General features: G+C 41.7%; 1 protein-coding gene across 1 annotated transcript in view; it reads left to right on the top strand.

Moving 5' to 3' along the window:
• The first annotated feature begins 1,999 nt into the window (after positions 1–1,999).
• Positions 2,000–16,722, top strand: part of cpne5a (copine Va) — a 58,521-nt gene continuing 43,798 nt past the window's right edge. The window contains exons 1-3 of the mRNA XM_034537209.1: positions 2,000–2,109; positions 12,365–12,405; positions 13,214–13,260. Of these exons, the coding sequence (XP_034393100.1) occupies positions 2,000–2,109; positions 12,365–12,405; positions 13,214–13,260 (198 nt within the window). The remainder of the gene's footprint in view (positions 2,110–12,364; positions 12,406–13,213; positions 13,261–16,722) is intronic.

Raw genomic sequence — 16,722 nt, 5'->3', positions numbered from 1 at the left:
ATTAGCTTATAACTTTAAAATGATTTACATACTCTATTTGCATATGTACCAATATATCATATGCTTCATATACATATACATATTTGTGAATGTAATCTTTGCCTGAAAAGTAACAGCTGTCTGACAAATGTAGTACAGTCAAATGTTTCATAATTCTCAGTACAATGTTTGAATAAATATATGTCTAACTTTCAACATCTGCTCTCGTTGCTGTAACCTACTGCAGAACAGCAGTGATGTTGGAGATTGTACCCTGTCATCTGGCCTCCTCCCTCTGCTGATACTGAGGCCTGCTGCTGAGCAGGTTTGGGTTGCATCACTGCACCCTCACACACGGACCACCCGCAGAGAGGGTCCATACAGCTGTAATTACACTCCTGCCACAGCTATAGGAAGTGGGGCGGCTGTGGGTTGGAACAGCGGAGCGCCTCACAGCAGGCAGCAGGGGACAGTGTACTGAAGAGAGCTGAAAATCAACCAACCAAAGGCCGCCACACGGCCTAATTACAGAGTGAATATGACTAATGATGAAGCTGCACTCTGGTAGTGCTGTGTCCGAAATGTACAGTCCTCATCAGCCCAAGACTCACTCTTGAATGTAACTAGTGGGTTACAATAAGAGCTTCCACAATGCTTGCTGCTCAGGAATGGCCTTTGGAAAGTAATGGACCTCATTTAGTTTCTATGGCTGCATGATTCACATGTGATCTGTGGAATATATGTAGCCTAGTTATTTCAGTATGTAGCAAGTATAGAGTATGATTTGCATTTGTCTTAATACCTTTGTGTAAATTGGCGACGGTTCATTTGCTGTTCTCTATTTGCATAACTGTGAATGGTTTCAGGTGATTTCTTAAAAAGAAGGGAGAAGCAATCACTTTGTGTATACATACACACTCATACACACAAAGAGATACGTACACACACACACACACACACACACACACCTACACACGCACACACTCACACACACTGCACAAATGTCCACAGCATCTAATGGTATAGCAGTTTACCTGTGAATTATATGTTTGATATAGGTGAATTTATCCAGATTCAGGTGAATCTATAGGTGAATTTATCCAGATTCAGTTTGAACTAATCAAGAAAACGATATATATATAAACTATTCATCGTTTGCGTGCGACCTATATATATATATATATATATATATATATATATATATATATATATATATATATATATGTGTATGTGTATATAGAAGACAAAAAAACGTCATTTTTTACTGGCAAGATAAGCGAGGAACAAGGTTGTGACTGACGCTGCAGTAGTTTAAGGAGCTGTCCAGATGCTGAAAGTGGACCATGCCGCCTTTCAATTATAACAGCTGGTGGCTCTGGAGGAACTGATGTGAATTTAACAATAGGTGAATATAAACTATTCATCGTTTGCGTGCGACCTAAAGGTTCAGGTTGAACATTTTAATGTGTCTTTAATTTGAGGCGGTTATTTAATTTGCAGGGTACCCGCCACCCATTCTTATACCAAAACAGCAAGAAAGGAAAATTGCACTCTATATTCACGCTCCTCGGTGCTAATTTATTTTCTCTAAGCTGCTCTTAAAACCAATTTGGAGAGAAATAACGATCCGCCCAGCCAGAGAGCGACAGCTTGAATCTGCAACGAGTTGTGTCCGTCGCAGCCCAGCATGTAGGATAATGCAGACAGGAGGGGTGGAGTTCACAGCTTTTACTTTTCAAACGCTGCTCTAAAAGAGCTCACTCTTTGCCAACAGCGCAGTTGGTGCTGATGCGTCCTGGCATGTGATCCGATACTTTCGTCAAATCAATCGCATCACTGCTGCAGCCTCCCATTAAACTTTCCATGGTGTTGCCCGTCCGATGGACAGCACTTAGGAGGTTTGGCTGGACCGTGTCTGCTCCTGCTCGCTTGCCCGCTGCGCTCCGGCTCTCCACCGTCGACTCTCCCGGTTCAGAGGGACTCACGCAGCTCGGGGAGCTGGCCAGGCTCTCCTGCACACATGGAGGGAGACGTTATGGACAAAGTGGAGGCCACGACGACGGTCCGTGACTTCGATCCCATCAGTGGGAGCATCCCGGCCACCAAAGTGGAGATCACCGTGTCCTGCAGGTGAGTCCGGTGCTGATGCTGCTGTGTCTGCGCCAGGGGTTGGGGAGCTCCGCACGCTATCGTGCGTGTTGCCGTGAGAAGACAGGACAGTGTTTGTACAAGTAACGTGCCATTTAACATGTTGGTGCTAAAAAGAACTACGTTAAACATTTTGAAGAATAAAAAACTACAAAGGTAAAATGACTTTGTAGGAAACATCTTCTCAGAATGTATTGCTCTTCTGAAAGGCATATATATATATATATATATATATATATATATATATATATATATATATATATATATATATATAAGACATTACAATAAATAATACCACAGCACCCATTTGTCATTACACACAGGGATGTTCAGAATGTCCATCACTCGTAAAACAAACAACGTGTCGTAAATCTGACACTCTCTGTACTTTTCTTTGTTACTTTGGGGTAAAGATGTACGCTTTGGTGTCTATTAAGATTAATCCATTTCTCTCTCAGCGAGTCTCGTGGGTATAGCGCTGTGTGTGTGTGTGTGTGTGTGTGTGTGTGTTTTGCGCGCGCCAATAAGTCGCGTGCCACGATATATCGACCGTCATAGAGTTTGTTGGCGTGCCCGAGAGGTTTCCCCCGAGGAAACTTGTCGTGTGTGAAGCAGTGAACCCGCTTTACAGGCTCCGAAAACAACACCACAGAAACGTGAACACATCAATTGGAACTAAATATGAAGCTTTCAGTGAATCACAGCTCCCCCACAGCCCCAAATACCACGAAGATGTCAAGTGCCTCGGCTGGATAGGGCGGGGCCGCGCTGTTGCAGGTAGAGCCACTGTATACAGTATGCTGCTGCAACATAGGAGGCGTTATAAAGGTCGACGACGACATTCGGTACAATTTTAATTAATGTCTCTTGTGCTTCCAGCTGTGCGTAATGTTGCCATAATCCACAGTGTTTAACTCTTTGTAACTCCTGGCTGCATCAGTATTATATGCATATTAATGATGTGTTCCCAAGGGCACTGCTGTTAAAAAGGGTCCCATAGAGATTTCAGATAATAATGTATGTTCAGCTTCAGGCCAGAGATTAAACAACCAAACGTTTTCTTCTCTCTCTCTCTTTCTCATCTGACATCTTCTTGAAATCTGCATTCACTCATTCTGGTGGCAAACGCTGCTACGTCCTCCATTTTGAAATTCTTGTTCAAGTTGTTCAACAAACCCAACATTGCTGCTGCCATGTAGGCGACCTTTTAACCCATTTTGGATATAAGTCACCTTTCAAAAGAAATCTGTTAACCTTTATAGAGATGGCAGGTTGGGCGGATGGTGCAGCTATGGGGAGAGGGGGGCTGTTAAAAGAAAATGAACAGCATTAAACACTACAAAGGCCTGGGGTCTGGGCTTTATGTAACCAAAATGTATTAAATTGTTTGTAAAACTGAGGCAAGAGAAAGTTTGTGTGTGTGTGTGTGTGGCGAGAATGTGTGTAAGGTTTGCATTTGGAGCTTAGGTTGTGTGTGTTTTGTCCATTGTGGGGCATATGCTGTAAATTGCATCTGGACTCCCTGTTGGTACACACTTATGTTTTTTTCCCCTCAGACCTTCATACTTAAGCTAGGATCTGTGTTAATGCCCTGCGGTCAATCTGCAGCCCCTTGTCTGTCATTAATGTCTCTCCAAACAAAGACTTGCTCAAGGACACAGTTTGATAGAGCAGAAGAAAATCACTTCTGCTTCCATTGGGCCTTGAAACATTGTCTGTTTTAGATGCTTCAGGTCCTGTCAGTTCTTCTTTGTGACTTGCTTGTTTTGCTCATGTCTGACCTCAGAGGATTGCTTCAAAGATCAAACACTGGACAGCTGAGAAGTTAAACACGTAGCGATGCTATCTATCTTCAAGTTGATCCATCCAATAGAAGCATCCATCCATTTTCAATACCGCTTATCCTCATTAGGGTCGCGGGGGCGCTGGAGCCTATCCCAACTGACATAGGGCGAAGGCAGGGGACACCCTGGACAGGCAGCCAGTCCATCGAGGGCACATGCAGGGACATACAACCATTCACTCTCACATTCACACCTATGGGCAATTTAGAGATCAATTAACCTGCAGCATTTCTTTGGACTGTGGGAGGAAGCCGGAGAGCCCGGAGAGAACCCACGCTGCCACGGGGAGAACATGCAAACTCCACACAGAAGGACCGCTCCGACCGGGAATTGAACCCGCGGCCCTCTTGCTGTGAGGCGACAGTGCTAGCCACTACACCACCGTGCAGCCGATGCCAATTATCAAGCAATAGAAGCAAATATAAACAATAGGTGTGACGTGGGTGAGAGGCACAGGCTCCACAACTCTGTGTAATTGTGTAAGCCTGAAAGCTTGGAGATTGCAGCGCACATGGAATTGAATTGTGGCATGCAGCCCCGTAGGCGTTTTCATAACCCTCTGCCAATATCACAAAAAGCCCGCTGACAAACTGGAGGGACTGAAGCAGACAACCCCTTATCGAAACACGTGCATATCACTGTGATAGCACATTGTTCCCATGCAGTCTATAGCTCTGATTGGTTTTGCTCACAGGTCGGCCAGTGAGCCGAGTCCAGAGCATCTGCTTCTTAGCTGCAAGCTCCAACTCAGCGATGTGATGGCTCTTCAAACTCAAGTGGCGACTATTTCTACGTGTGCCTTACCAAATGCATGCCAGCTAATACAGTCCAGTGGTTTAGGCCAGCGGTCCCGTGTGCTTTTACAACCTTGATCCCACCTCTTACGTATAGCAGTTGTGAGTGTGTTCATTAGTTAATACTGAAGCAGCTCTGATGAATATTTCATATGGTGTCTATGTGGTTCGCTACATCATGCTTAAATTATGACCAAAGTAGTAAATGTGAATCGTGCTGGTTGGTAAAATGTGCCCTTTCTTTCTACCAGCTTACCAGACCGTCTTGGAGTTCTCATGGACAATGACTTATGGGAAACTGGGGCATCAGCTCTTGTGGTTCCACTTTTGGTTATGAATGTCAGAGAAATAATGTGCACACAGCTAAAAGCCCCTAAAGGTTTGATATGTGGATCTTCAGTTCCTGATTATTTTTTGTATGTGTTTCTCTTCGTCACAGTACAGAGCCATGGCCTGTTTACTCTATGTGCCTCTGTGACCAGAATGAGGGACCAGAGCTGATAAGCCTGACAAGCCCCATAAAGGTTTACAACCCTTATCAGAGTAGAGCGAAGAACACACTATTTCTTGCTCCTGAAAGAGTAGTTTTTGGTATCTCATTTGTTAGAAAGTTACCATTGAGAGGAGACTGAAGGTAAAACAATAACAATGATTTGATGAAAAGCCCATATTTTAACAATATATCATTGTGAGTACATAATATACACCAAGCACAAGGACATAGCTTCAATTTGTATATCCCTTCCACTTAAAAACACGTCAACAGACACATTATAGAAATGTATTAGTCCTTTGCAGCGTGTCGAATCACACCACAGATATGCTGTTAAAAGTGCAATCAGCTGACAAAGCCACTCTCTCTTCCACTTTGCTTAGCCTCCCACCTGACAGCTTGAACAGTGAACTTTATCAGCCTCCATGGCCCGTTTCATCAGGATGAAGACAATGCACCATGTCCATCTCCTCCTCTTCTCTGCTGTTACTTCAGTGCTCGCTGTAACCATTTATTTGCTGTGATAGATTGGTTAGAGTATAGCACCGCATCCAATCAATGCACTCCAATGCTTGGAGGGGATCTAACTCAACGGGGCCACTCTGCTGCCGAGGGATGCATTACCTCGTGAAACACACAAGAGGTCACATGACTGCCAGCTTCCTGTGACAAATGCTAGCAGGAGAGCATACCTTCCGCAAAAAAGCCACCCGATACGGTTCCCAGGGGTCGATCTTAAAACATATGGCTTCCTGATGGGAACTTTTCCTGAGGCAACTATTACAACAGAGGGGGGAAGCCTAATTGAATCATCAGGCCGATGTGGCGTCGTCGCTCAATCTGTCAAAAACAATTGCGTGAGCAGAGCAATTGGGATTCAAGCTGTGTGAAAACCTTTTGTTTATTCCAAATGCTTTGTTGACTGTAACTCTGCGGTTGTTGTTTTGTTAAATGCTGTTGTAGTTGTTGATCTAATTCACTCTTGGTTACCCATTCAATCAAACCCCGTGACCTGCTTTTGTGTGTGGTTGAAACATCCTCTTGTTTTTCTCTGGCAGAGAGCAAGTTTGAATTGAACTAGTTTGCATTGTACAAGAGCATTACATATTAATAAAAGATCTCAGAGTAGGAGAGAAATTTAAATTTGCAGTGTTTTCACTGTGCTGCTCTTTTCATATTGTGTTCTGGGTTAAGATGGACCTGGGGCGAGCTCGCAGCTTTTATCTCGCAGGATGGCTTGTGTGCGCGGTGTGTTAGTGATGTGTCACATCTGTTTTGGGGATCAAGGCTCAGAGACACAAGGGTGCCAAGAGGAGGTAGATTTTTTTTCTCATTCCAATTTAGGGATGCTAAGATTGCAGCAGGCGAGTCTCACAGGTCGATGAAGCGGATGATTATGCATGATCCCCTGACACAGGGAAAATGAGTTTGGATCCCAGACACTTGGCTTGTGTTGGTGTCAGTGTTATTAATATATTCTCATTTTGGATTGATGACAGCAGAAGGGGATCCCATGGATACACAGTTGCGGTGCCATGCCAGTGGTGTATAACACTCTGCATGTTGTCTGTGTCATTTGAAAGTGTTGATTGGAACGACAGGAAAAGTCAAGAGGGTGGTGCAGCAGTAAGACATCTTGTCCCTCTTGGCTCAGAAGTATCAAGCTGCTTCTGTCACTATTTTCGGAGAACCTGAAGGGTCAGCAGAATATTGGTGGATTTCTGTATCAAAGGATATATTACCTAACATCCAAGCTTGTCTGGGAAATGTGCGAGCTGGTGACAGATTAGTACAAAGTGCGACAGGTTGCTCTGTGAAGACTTCTCCACATTGTGTTGCATCTGTTGAAGGTCTCTCCCTCATTGACAGTCTCAGCCGCAGGCCTCAAATGTCAGGTTATTGTAATTTCTAAACATATCTGATAGAGTAATTGTTTTGCGAGATACATTCAAGTGTATGATTTTATACTTTAGCCAAAAGGGACATTTGTGGCTGTGTTGTGGAGAATATGTGTGTGTGCTTTTGCCATAGAGCTGTGTGTGTGGCTTAAAATGTGCAAATACAATTAATGTTCCCTGTAGGGAAGTGGATTATGAGCCAAACTGTGTGAATTGTGCAAGATAAACGTAACCACAAGCTACAAAACTATTAAATGATTATAGCCTTCTGTAGAAGCTGTCAGTTAGTCTAGTCTGTTGTGCTTTGTGAAGAGGAGAAGAAGATAGAAACGTCTCATTCTAAAGTAACGACCACACAAAATTAGTATCAGTATTAGAGTTTAACACAAAAAGAGAGATTTAATTGACAGTGACAGTAACAACTCTCAACAGATTGTTGACATGATTTGAATGTTATCTCTTAACTCTTTGAATCATTTGGCTTAAAATCTATATCAGCCTTATAGGAGGGACCTTCAGCCAGATCTGTTGTCGCCTGGTTCCAGACCTCTGAATTGACACCCACCTCATTACAAGTTTATTTGGTTAGGATTCAATATACATAGAGAACTGCACAACAATTTTCCAATGCAATGTTTCACAGCATTCACAGCTGCTGTACATTTCCAATGCCCACACCTAACCCTCCTCACACACACACAATTCAGTCTGATTATCAGACTATCTGTTGGAAACTGCAGACACCATGTATTTCCAGCCCAGTGTTCACATGTCAGGTTAATTAGTGTGTGTTTGAGTGAAGAGGTGTGTGATCATTATGGTTTACCACGACTCTACCTGCTGCATACTACTTTCCACCCTTTGTGCTATACGCTTGCAGCTATCTCATCCCTTGCTAACATTGATGTTAGCAAGGGATGAGATAGCTGCAAGTGTTATACTCTGAGAAGGTTTCTGTGAAAGCCTTATTATCATGAACACATTGATCCTGCTCTCTCCACTCCACACTTGACTGAATCCAAGCAGAGCTTACTTTCTCTATCTCAAGTTAACGATCAGTTTGTCATTACAAAGCCAAAATATGTATGAGCTTAGAAATACCTCACTGTCCTTTATTGGGTTTCTAATGTAGAATTTAATGTGATTTTAATTTGACAGTTTGTGTAGTACATGGTTAGTGTGTGCCTGCAAGGATATCAGCAGCTTGGGCTTTCTAACAGTCGGCTAAGTGCAAAGTTCTCTGCCAGGGTTTTAACAACCACATAGTATCAGTGTGTGCATCTCCCTCAAATCTACACAAAAAAAGACCTTTACCTGCACAAACCCTGAGCTGTCACACTGTGCAATTAGCGATGATCTTATTCCCTGGTCAGACATTGATCACACACCAAAAGACACTCTAAAACAGGGAGTCACGGCGTATGCAAATTCTCATCTATTATACCAGCAGCTTTATAACTGAGATTTTATCACTGCCTGCGAGACTGCCGCCCAGGGAGTGCTCGGCTGCAGGTATTGTCGACCGGGAGAGTTCCCGGGTTGAACAGAAACGGAATAATTAAACAGATGGAGGCGGAGAAGACACCTGGTGCCATCACAGGGAAGGTCAGCAGATGGGTTTGTAACCAATAAAGGGACCAGATTGTACATTGAATGAAACGAAGGGGAGTTTTTGAGATCCAGACAAAAGCAACATTAATGTGTATCATCATCTATCACTATTCAGGGGATTTAGTTATGCAATGCAGGCAGACATTATTTCCAATTATGAAATGCAGGAGTTCATTATATTGTATCAGTTGTTGTTTCAGCAGTAGTGCTCCTTGAAGTATGTATCTGATGGTCTGTCCTGCATTATATCTTGCTGATATTTCTTTTTAAGAATTACAAAAATACCCTCAAGGAAAGGAGTATTTCAGTCCAGTTTATAAAGGGTCCACTGACCTCTGCTGCAGCATATATTTCACGTGTTTGCTTCCCTGACCATTTCACCCCTGAGAGGCTGCTTAAGGCCATATTAAACAAATGTTAGACCTATTGACCCCGTGGTGTATGAGTGGAAAGACAATGTCTGTCCTCAATCAAATTGGAGAGGGCCATAGGGCAGTAGTGAAAGTGAAGTGACTTGAAAATGCTAACTGTCCTTCACTTTCTCCTCCCAGCAATCTCCCATTGTCTCTAATGTGATAAAGAGACTTTCCTTCCTCGAACCAGTCAGAGACTTGACTTTCAAGCATGTATTTGTTGTGTCCTTTTAAAACACAATGAGGCAGCAGTACTGGAATTGGTAAGCCAGATTCAAGCCAATTTAAAAACACTTTCCACTGAATTAGATGCCATTCATGTGTGCCAATTATGATTTCAACAACTCTAAGAAAGTGGAGGAGATTTAAGGGACTTCTGACAATAAGACACTGCGAGGTGGAGGAATTAATTCTTCCATTTCTCAGTTTAATAATCGGCCACATGGACCGAGGAGCTGCTAAAATATCTCCAGGGAACTGACCGAGAGGGAACGTGTTCTCCTATTACACTCTTCTAAATTTGAGTTCAGCAGTCAAATTTTAGAGGTCAAATTTCCTTTACTCTTGGCCTCTATTGGAAATGTATATTAATATTTAACATTTATCGACATTTATACAGCCTGAAAGAGTTTCAGATTTCTTTTCATGCATTGGTTGGGTGATACTAATTCATCATTTGCTGATTTTCCTGGTACTGCCTTATTAATCAAGTGTGCATAAACGATAACTGCAAGCTTAATTCACTGACGAATAAACAAATTACTTTGTTGGGGATGATTTGACAGAGATATAAATCTATTTAAATTATATATTTATTTATTTCAGGTGAAATTAACTTTAATATCTTGTTGTATTGTTTGTTCCACATCTAATAATGCACTCCAGACTCTTGCTTCACATGTGATAAAATATAAAAGGCTCCAGTGATTTTTTGCACAGTTTTAATGAAGGTGAGATCAAGAGGAATGAGAGTGGTGTTTGCCATTCACGTGTCTCAAATAAGAAGACGTCCATAGTGATTACAAGTGCTAGAGTATGAAAGAAGGGTGATAGATAAAATGTGGTGTGGATGAAAAGGAGCTGGATCTAATTACATTTGTCCTACTTTCAATGAACTTTATCTTCAACAAACTTGTTCTACATCAACTTTCGGGATAATGATCTTCTCTTATCCCGCCGAGATTCGTAGCGAGAAGGAGTTCCCTTTTAAAATAGGCAGTGAAAGCAGACTGATTATCTGAGATGGTAATACCCATTATGTGGCACCATTGTATGTTCTCTGACCAAGTGAACAGTACGATGGTGGATTAATTTGCATTGGTGTGTAAATCTGTAAACTAATAATTTCTCCTTGGAATAGAAATGTTCTGCAAGACCAAAGTGAGGTCCAGCAACACAAATAGGCTTGTTTTCTGCAGTACATTATGTAAATGTAAAAAAATAGGATGTCATGTTTTTCACGTGGCACGTTCTCTTCTCCACCGAGAGATGGGATGAGGTGATGGGCGAGCTAATTGTCGGAGGGTAATGGATGCCAGACGGTTACAGGTGGATACAAAGAGACAGTTAGTCATGGATGGCTTTGTTATCTCCAATGATAATTACACTGACAATGTTCCAACTGTAGTCAGGTCAGCCCAAGGCTAATACCTAACCAAGCTGCATCTGTTATCCCCTCGTTTCCCTGTGACAGAGGTGTTTGTGTCCAGGAAGGCAGCATTATGTGCACATGAATGAAGCCCTCTTGCTTGTGTTCATTCCTGGAATCCTGCTGTCCCTAAAGGGATGATCATTGTTCTGAGCTACATGCAAGTTATTTATTGACGCTGCTCACAATCAGGGAGCAGAAACAAGACATATATTTATAGTCTTTTTCACTATACAGATATGCTACTGATCATGTCTCTCGTTTAAAATGTTGCATTAAGTGATTGATTCACTTGCAGTAGCCTTATGTTTTAAAGGTAATATCTGCTGTGTTAGATCTTGTACAGAGAATACTAAAGGTAATGACTCGAGTTGTTCATGTCTCCCAAAGAAACACATGCAAACTCCAGTCTGGAACAGGCTAAAAATAGAGATTGAATGTATAATGTTAATGCTGATTGCGAGTCTCTTATATTGAATGAGTCTGTAAGCCAATCAGAGTGTCTGGCTGCTTATAAAGGTGTTAGATGATGATCAGCTTCAGGGAATGGTATAGCACCTCCACAGCATATATGAAGAGCACTCCCAAATAGCACACTATTCATTCTGATGAAAGTTGCTCAAGTGTGCCGGAAAGATTTCTTGACCAATATCAGATATGTATTATGAGTTAATGCTTCGACTATTAATTATTTGTCTGATCAAAAGTCCAAAACACAGATATATCAGTTTATTATCCTACGAGACAAAGAAAAGCAGAACATTGTCACATTTGAGATGCTGCAACCACAAAAGGTTTTCCATTGTTACTCGAAAAATGACTTACATTATTAATTAATGATCAAGTATTTGCTGATTTTGTTTTGTTTTTTTGTTGATCAGTTAATCAAATAATCATCAAAGCTCTAATTCATTCTGTGGTCAAGTAGGGTGCACACAAATAATGTACTGATTTGACTTGGACAAAGTGGCTCAAATGATAGTACAAAGAATAATTTCTGAATATGCGTCTTTTTCTTCATTGTATTTCTGTTGTTTCTGTGACTACAACACAATGGCTGCTTAGCCTGCCGTTGTTCCTGTTGTCTTGTTGCTGTAATAACGAGTACAACCATGAATCATATTAGGTTGCAGCAGCCACATCTGTTCTGTCCTGTTCATCAATGTCATATATTTTTTGATTACTTATCAGTTCAGTATTAATTATGCAATTTGGTAGAAAATAAGGTAATAAACGAAAGAACAAGGCCACATTTTTGTATTTTGAATAGTTTCAAGAATGCTTCATTTTGAGATTAGCAGTTGTTAAAATGTCTTGCTCTTCTGTCTTGAACTACTACGCTTGAATAAAGTCAGTATGGTTTATCGGAAGTAAAGTGTGGTTATGAATTACCATGCAATTATTGTGTCGATCTTTACAAATGGGATTTTCCCCAACTTTTACACAGTGGTCTTAAAATTCAGTGAAATTAATTCAACCAACTTAAACACATGCCGGACCCTAATTTTAATATGTGACTGTTTCCTTCTCATTCAGGAATCTCTTGGACCGAGACACTTTCTCCAAATCCGACCCATGTAAGTTCTCAACAATTCTTCCCAATGCTAATTGCAGCTTAGCTTTTCCTTGTTCAGAATACGGTTCAATGACACCTCTTCTCCTTTTTGCAAAGCTATACTTTTTTACTTTTGCTGAGCTTAACTTTGATTTAGTTTACTTTGCTATTTCAAAGTGTTCGTTCAATAACTGCATATCATTTGCACAGTAATGTGACAACCTTTCCTCACTGAAAGTACCTTAATGCATGCAGGGAATAAAAGTCATCCTTTGAATACAAATGGGTATCTTTTGGTGGGACACATGGGGAACCTCCATAAAGGCATTTTCTTTGATACTCCCTGAGGGATAAAGAGTGGATGACACATTTATTATAATAGGGAGGAGGTTCAAGCCCTGTGTAAATAAGCTACCGGGAAAATATCACACTGGCCCTGTTTTATATTCGCCTGAAGATGAACCCTGGGATATATGATAGGTCACGTTTTGTTCACCAGCCTCAGCCTCATTTGAAGTCGCAAAATCAAACGGAAATATGCAGAATCCTGCCGTTAAGAAATTGTATTTCGATTGCACAGCTTAAATTGTGCTCCAGCAGCCTGAGATCTGGCTTTATAGCGTTGTCCTTTGCATGTGGAAATGAAACCCAGAATCTCATGCAACGCAGTATCATCAAGCTTTGCACTTAATTATGCTGTCAGGGCACTGCAGGATACTTAATGATGGATGTGAGCAAAGAGGGAACAAACCAAACACCATTTAAAGAAGCAGGATGCTTGATTGAGATTGTGTAGTGACAATGTATTCTTCTGCTCTCTCTCTCCTCAGTGGTGGTGTTGTACACGCAGGGCGTCGAGTCCAAACAGTGGAGAGAGGTAAGAGATCGCAGCCGTCGCTCTGTCAAGGCAACTCAATCAGGCCCTCAGTCTCCTCTCCATGACAGCTCGCTCTCTGTTTACACCCCCTCCTCCCAAGCCTCCCCTCTTCTCCCTCGAGGTAAATACTGTGAGTGTCAATCATTTGCAATTGATTGACCCTGTGAACATCCGTGCGCTGGTCAGAACTGTGTTAGCTGTGACTGATTAAGGTGGCAGCTATTTGTATTAAGAGAGGCATATTAGGTGACAAGACAGAGGATCCCTTTGGGATTATTTGTCTCTGTAATCTTAACGGATAACACACAGAGAAACAACAACTTTCTGTAAATTGCTAATTCCAGATTCTTTTTGCTGTCGGATATTCTTTTGATCTACGGCATCCAGCCTTTGTGACCATGAATCACTTTTTTTTTTTTTAAAAGCTAAAAGCCAACTAAGTCCAAAATGTATCCAGTTCAATCAATACTGTATATATACACACTGCCAAACAGGAAGAGAGATACTGCGAGAGCTCAACATAATTTGCTTCTGCTTTCACAATGTGGCTCAATAGGAGCTATGTTTATGGATTCCACAGAGACCTTGGTGTCACGCTGATGCACATCGGTGTGACACACAGATTTAAGAGTGGGAAACACTCGGCTCCAAGAAACAAAGGTTTCAGTTTCGGTGTTGCTGGTCTCTTGAAGATGGAGGACGGTTTAAATCAGCTTTCAGTGGTACAGAGCAGGTTGCATGAATTTCAACATGAGATACACTAAATCTCAAATGGCAAAACACACACACACACACACACACACACACACACACACACACACACACACACACACACACACACACACACACACACACACACACGCATACTAATATTTGACCTGCTATACGAATGAGAACCATCACTGACATAACTCTAAACTTACATTTAGAGGAGTAAATTATTATTTCACTTGTGCTCCCACAAGCTTCATCTAATTTGAGTAGTTGCACAAAAAAAAGAAGAAATTGTTAGTTATGGTGAGTGGGCACTTAAAGTGTATCACACTCACTAGTTAAAGAGCTCTGTTTTGGTGACTTAGAAATATGAATCAGGTACATCCAGCAAGCCTCAATTTATGTCAAGCAGCAAGGCAACAGATTGTGCACAAAAGAGATGCTCGTTTGGTTGTCACTTTAAAACCTCACCTTAGTGAGGCCGCTATTAGCCACAAGTTGGTTTATACAGAATCTTTTGAGAGCTAACCGGCTACAACAATATCAGTTCTTTGCAGTGGCAAAGGGACACATTAAAATGGCCACCGCTCTGACCATCATGCATGTTGAGTTGAATTTTATATATCCTAATGCTAAAAGCAAGTCTTAAAGGACTAGTTTGACATTTTGGGTAAACCGATTATCTATCTAAGATGAGAAGACCTAATGTCTGAGGTAACTATAAAACCAGGGACAAGATATGATTAGTTTAGCAAAAATAACTGGGCTGAATTGACTTCCCACATGTGCAAATATCTGCCCACCAGCTCCCCTAAAGCTCATTTAGTAACCAGGTGTATTTTGTTTGTTTCATCCTTACAAAAAACAAAGTCTAAAAACAAGACTGGGTTTTCGTGTGCCGGATTACTGTACCGTTACAGAATCTCCACTGGTCGTCGGTGAAGTGAGGAGCAGTCAAGATATCCTCGCTTTCCAAAAATGTCCTTAACCTTTAAAACTCACAACTGATTCACATTTAAATTAACATCCTAAATAGGTTCACAATGTTTTTCTTGAGAGTTGTTGTTGGCTTAATATTTTTTGTTTGAATGCATTTGGGGTCATCTGTCTGTCTCCATGTCTCAATGGTGGTTAATTGTCTGTATTATCGCGTCTTGTGTGTTATGTGTCTGCGCTCGTCAATCCTGCTAACCTGACTGCATAATACATTTCCCAGCAGGGACAATTAACCTGAATGATTCACTGAATGATTGACTGGTTGGATGTTTGTTTGATGGCTTAATTGATTTGTTGATTAACTGAGTGAGCTGAGTGTTCCTTTGCTTTACTTTACTAGTGATTAAATTAAAGCAATGGAACACTCTCAGTGGAGAGTGAATACTACTTACACTTGGTGGCTGATTATAATTTCTGCTCAGATTTCTATCAAGAGCGGTCATCTGGCCTCGGCTCACAGTAAAACTATCATCAGTACAGCGGTATTCTTTGAGTTAAGCCAGAGAGTAGCTTTACTCATTGACATGCATTGTAAACAGGCATTAAGCTCAGAGTTCAGGCGGGGAGAGCCTCTTATACTTGTCACCACTGGCTACACAACCCCGCCTCAAGCTTACGGACGCTGAGTGCAGCCTGAATGTGTTTCCCTAAAAGAGAGACAGGCTTGTGTTTTCAGTGCAGAGGACAGCTGGCTTTGTGAGCAGCAGACTCAAGCTGTTCAGTATTGATAAAGCTAAGCGCCCCTTTTGCCCCTCTGTCATCTAATGCGGTTGTGTGCTCCCAAGAGTAGATAGGGTTGGTCGGAGAACCTTTCACTGTGCCATCAACTGTCTGTAATCCAATTGCTCTTCTCGGGGACAAACTCCACCATCGGCTGTGAGTCTTTCACATTCATCCATCAAGAGAAGAATAACAAAACAAATGGATTGATAGTATTGTGATTCCAGGCTTCACATGAGACCTGAACTCCATTTGACTTATCTATCAGCATCCTTACTGACAGATCAGAGGCTTTCTTTCACAACCTGACTCAGAGAAACTCATGCATGTATTTGTTGTGTGCAGGATATATTTACAATCCATAGAACTCAGCTGCACATTTTCTAATCAGGACAAAAAGGTCAGACCATATGGCCTCCAAAACCTCCATTGGTTACCTGTTGATTTCAGATAAGATTTTAAATCCTCCTTTTGGTTTACAAAGCACTTTCTGGTCTTGCTACATGTGCCCAGAGCACTTTTACATGACCGTAAAGTCCTAATCTTCTCCCTCTGACTCCCTCGTCTGTAATTACTCCAAGTGCACGACAGTGCAGGTTTTCCTCTTTCTACTGCTTTCACTTAACACAACAAAACCTTGTTAAATTCAAACCCTCGTTGTTACACTTCTAGTCAGACTCTGAGACATTAATCTTTCTACCAAGATTCATTTTCTGACATTGCAGCTCACAATTTATCCTAGTTGGGGTTTTTGCAGGGAAATAAGTGCACGCTGCCAGCGCCCTGATATCCCTGTATCCCTGTATCCCTGTGTTCTCTCTTCGAGAGGGTTGACAGTTAATTGTAATGCTTTGCAACTCTGGCTTTACAGGTCGACTGTGTACTTGCCGAAGGTAAGAATAATATGTGGAGTGGGAGATCTGTTAAATCCTCGGGTGGCTATTCTTTGTTCTGGTGCTCATTCTACTTCTTCTGTTACGTTTGGTCTTAAACCAAATTGAATATGCCATTGGCTCCCTCCCATCACATTCA

The sequence above is a fragment of the Cyclopterus lumpus genome, chromosome 7 (genome assembly GCF_009769545.1).
Source record: "Cyclopterus lumpus isolate fCycLum1 chromosome 7, fCycLum1.pri, whole genome shotgun sequence".
In the NCBI taxonomy this organism is placed as follows: Eukaryota; Metazoa; Chordata; class Actinopteri; order Perciformes; family Cyclopteridae; genus Cyclopterus; species Cyclopterus lumpus.
This window is presented reverse-complemented; position numbering and strand designations above follow the sequence as displayed.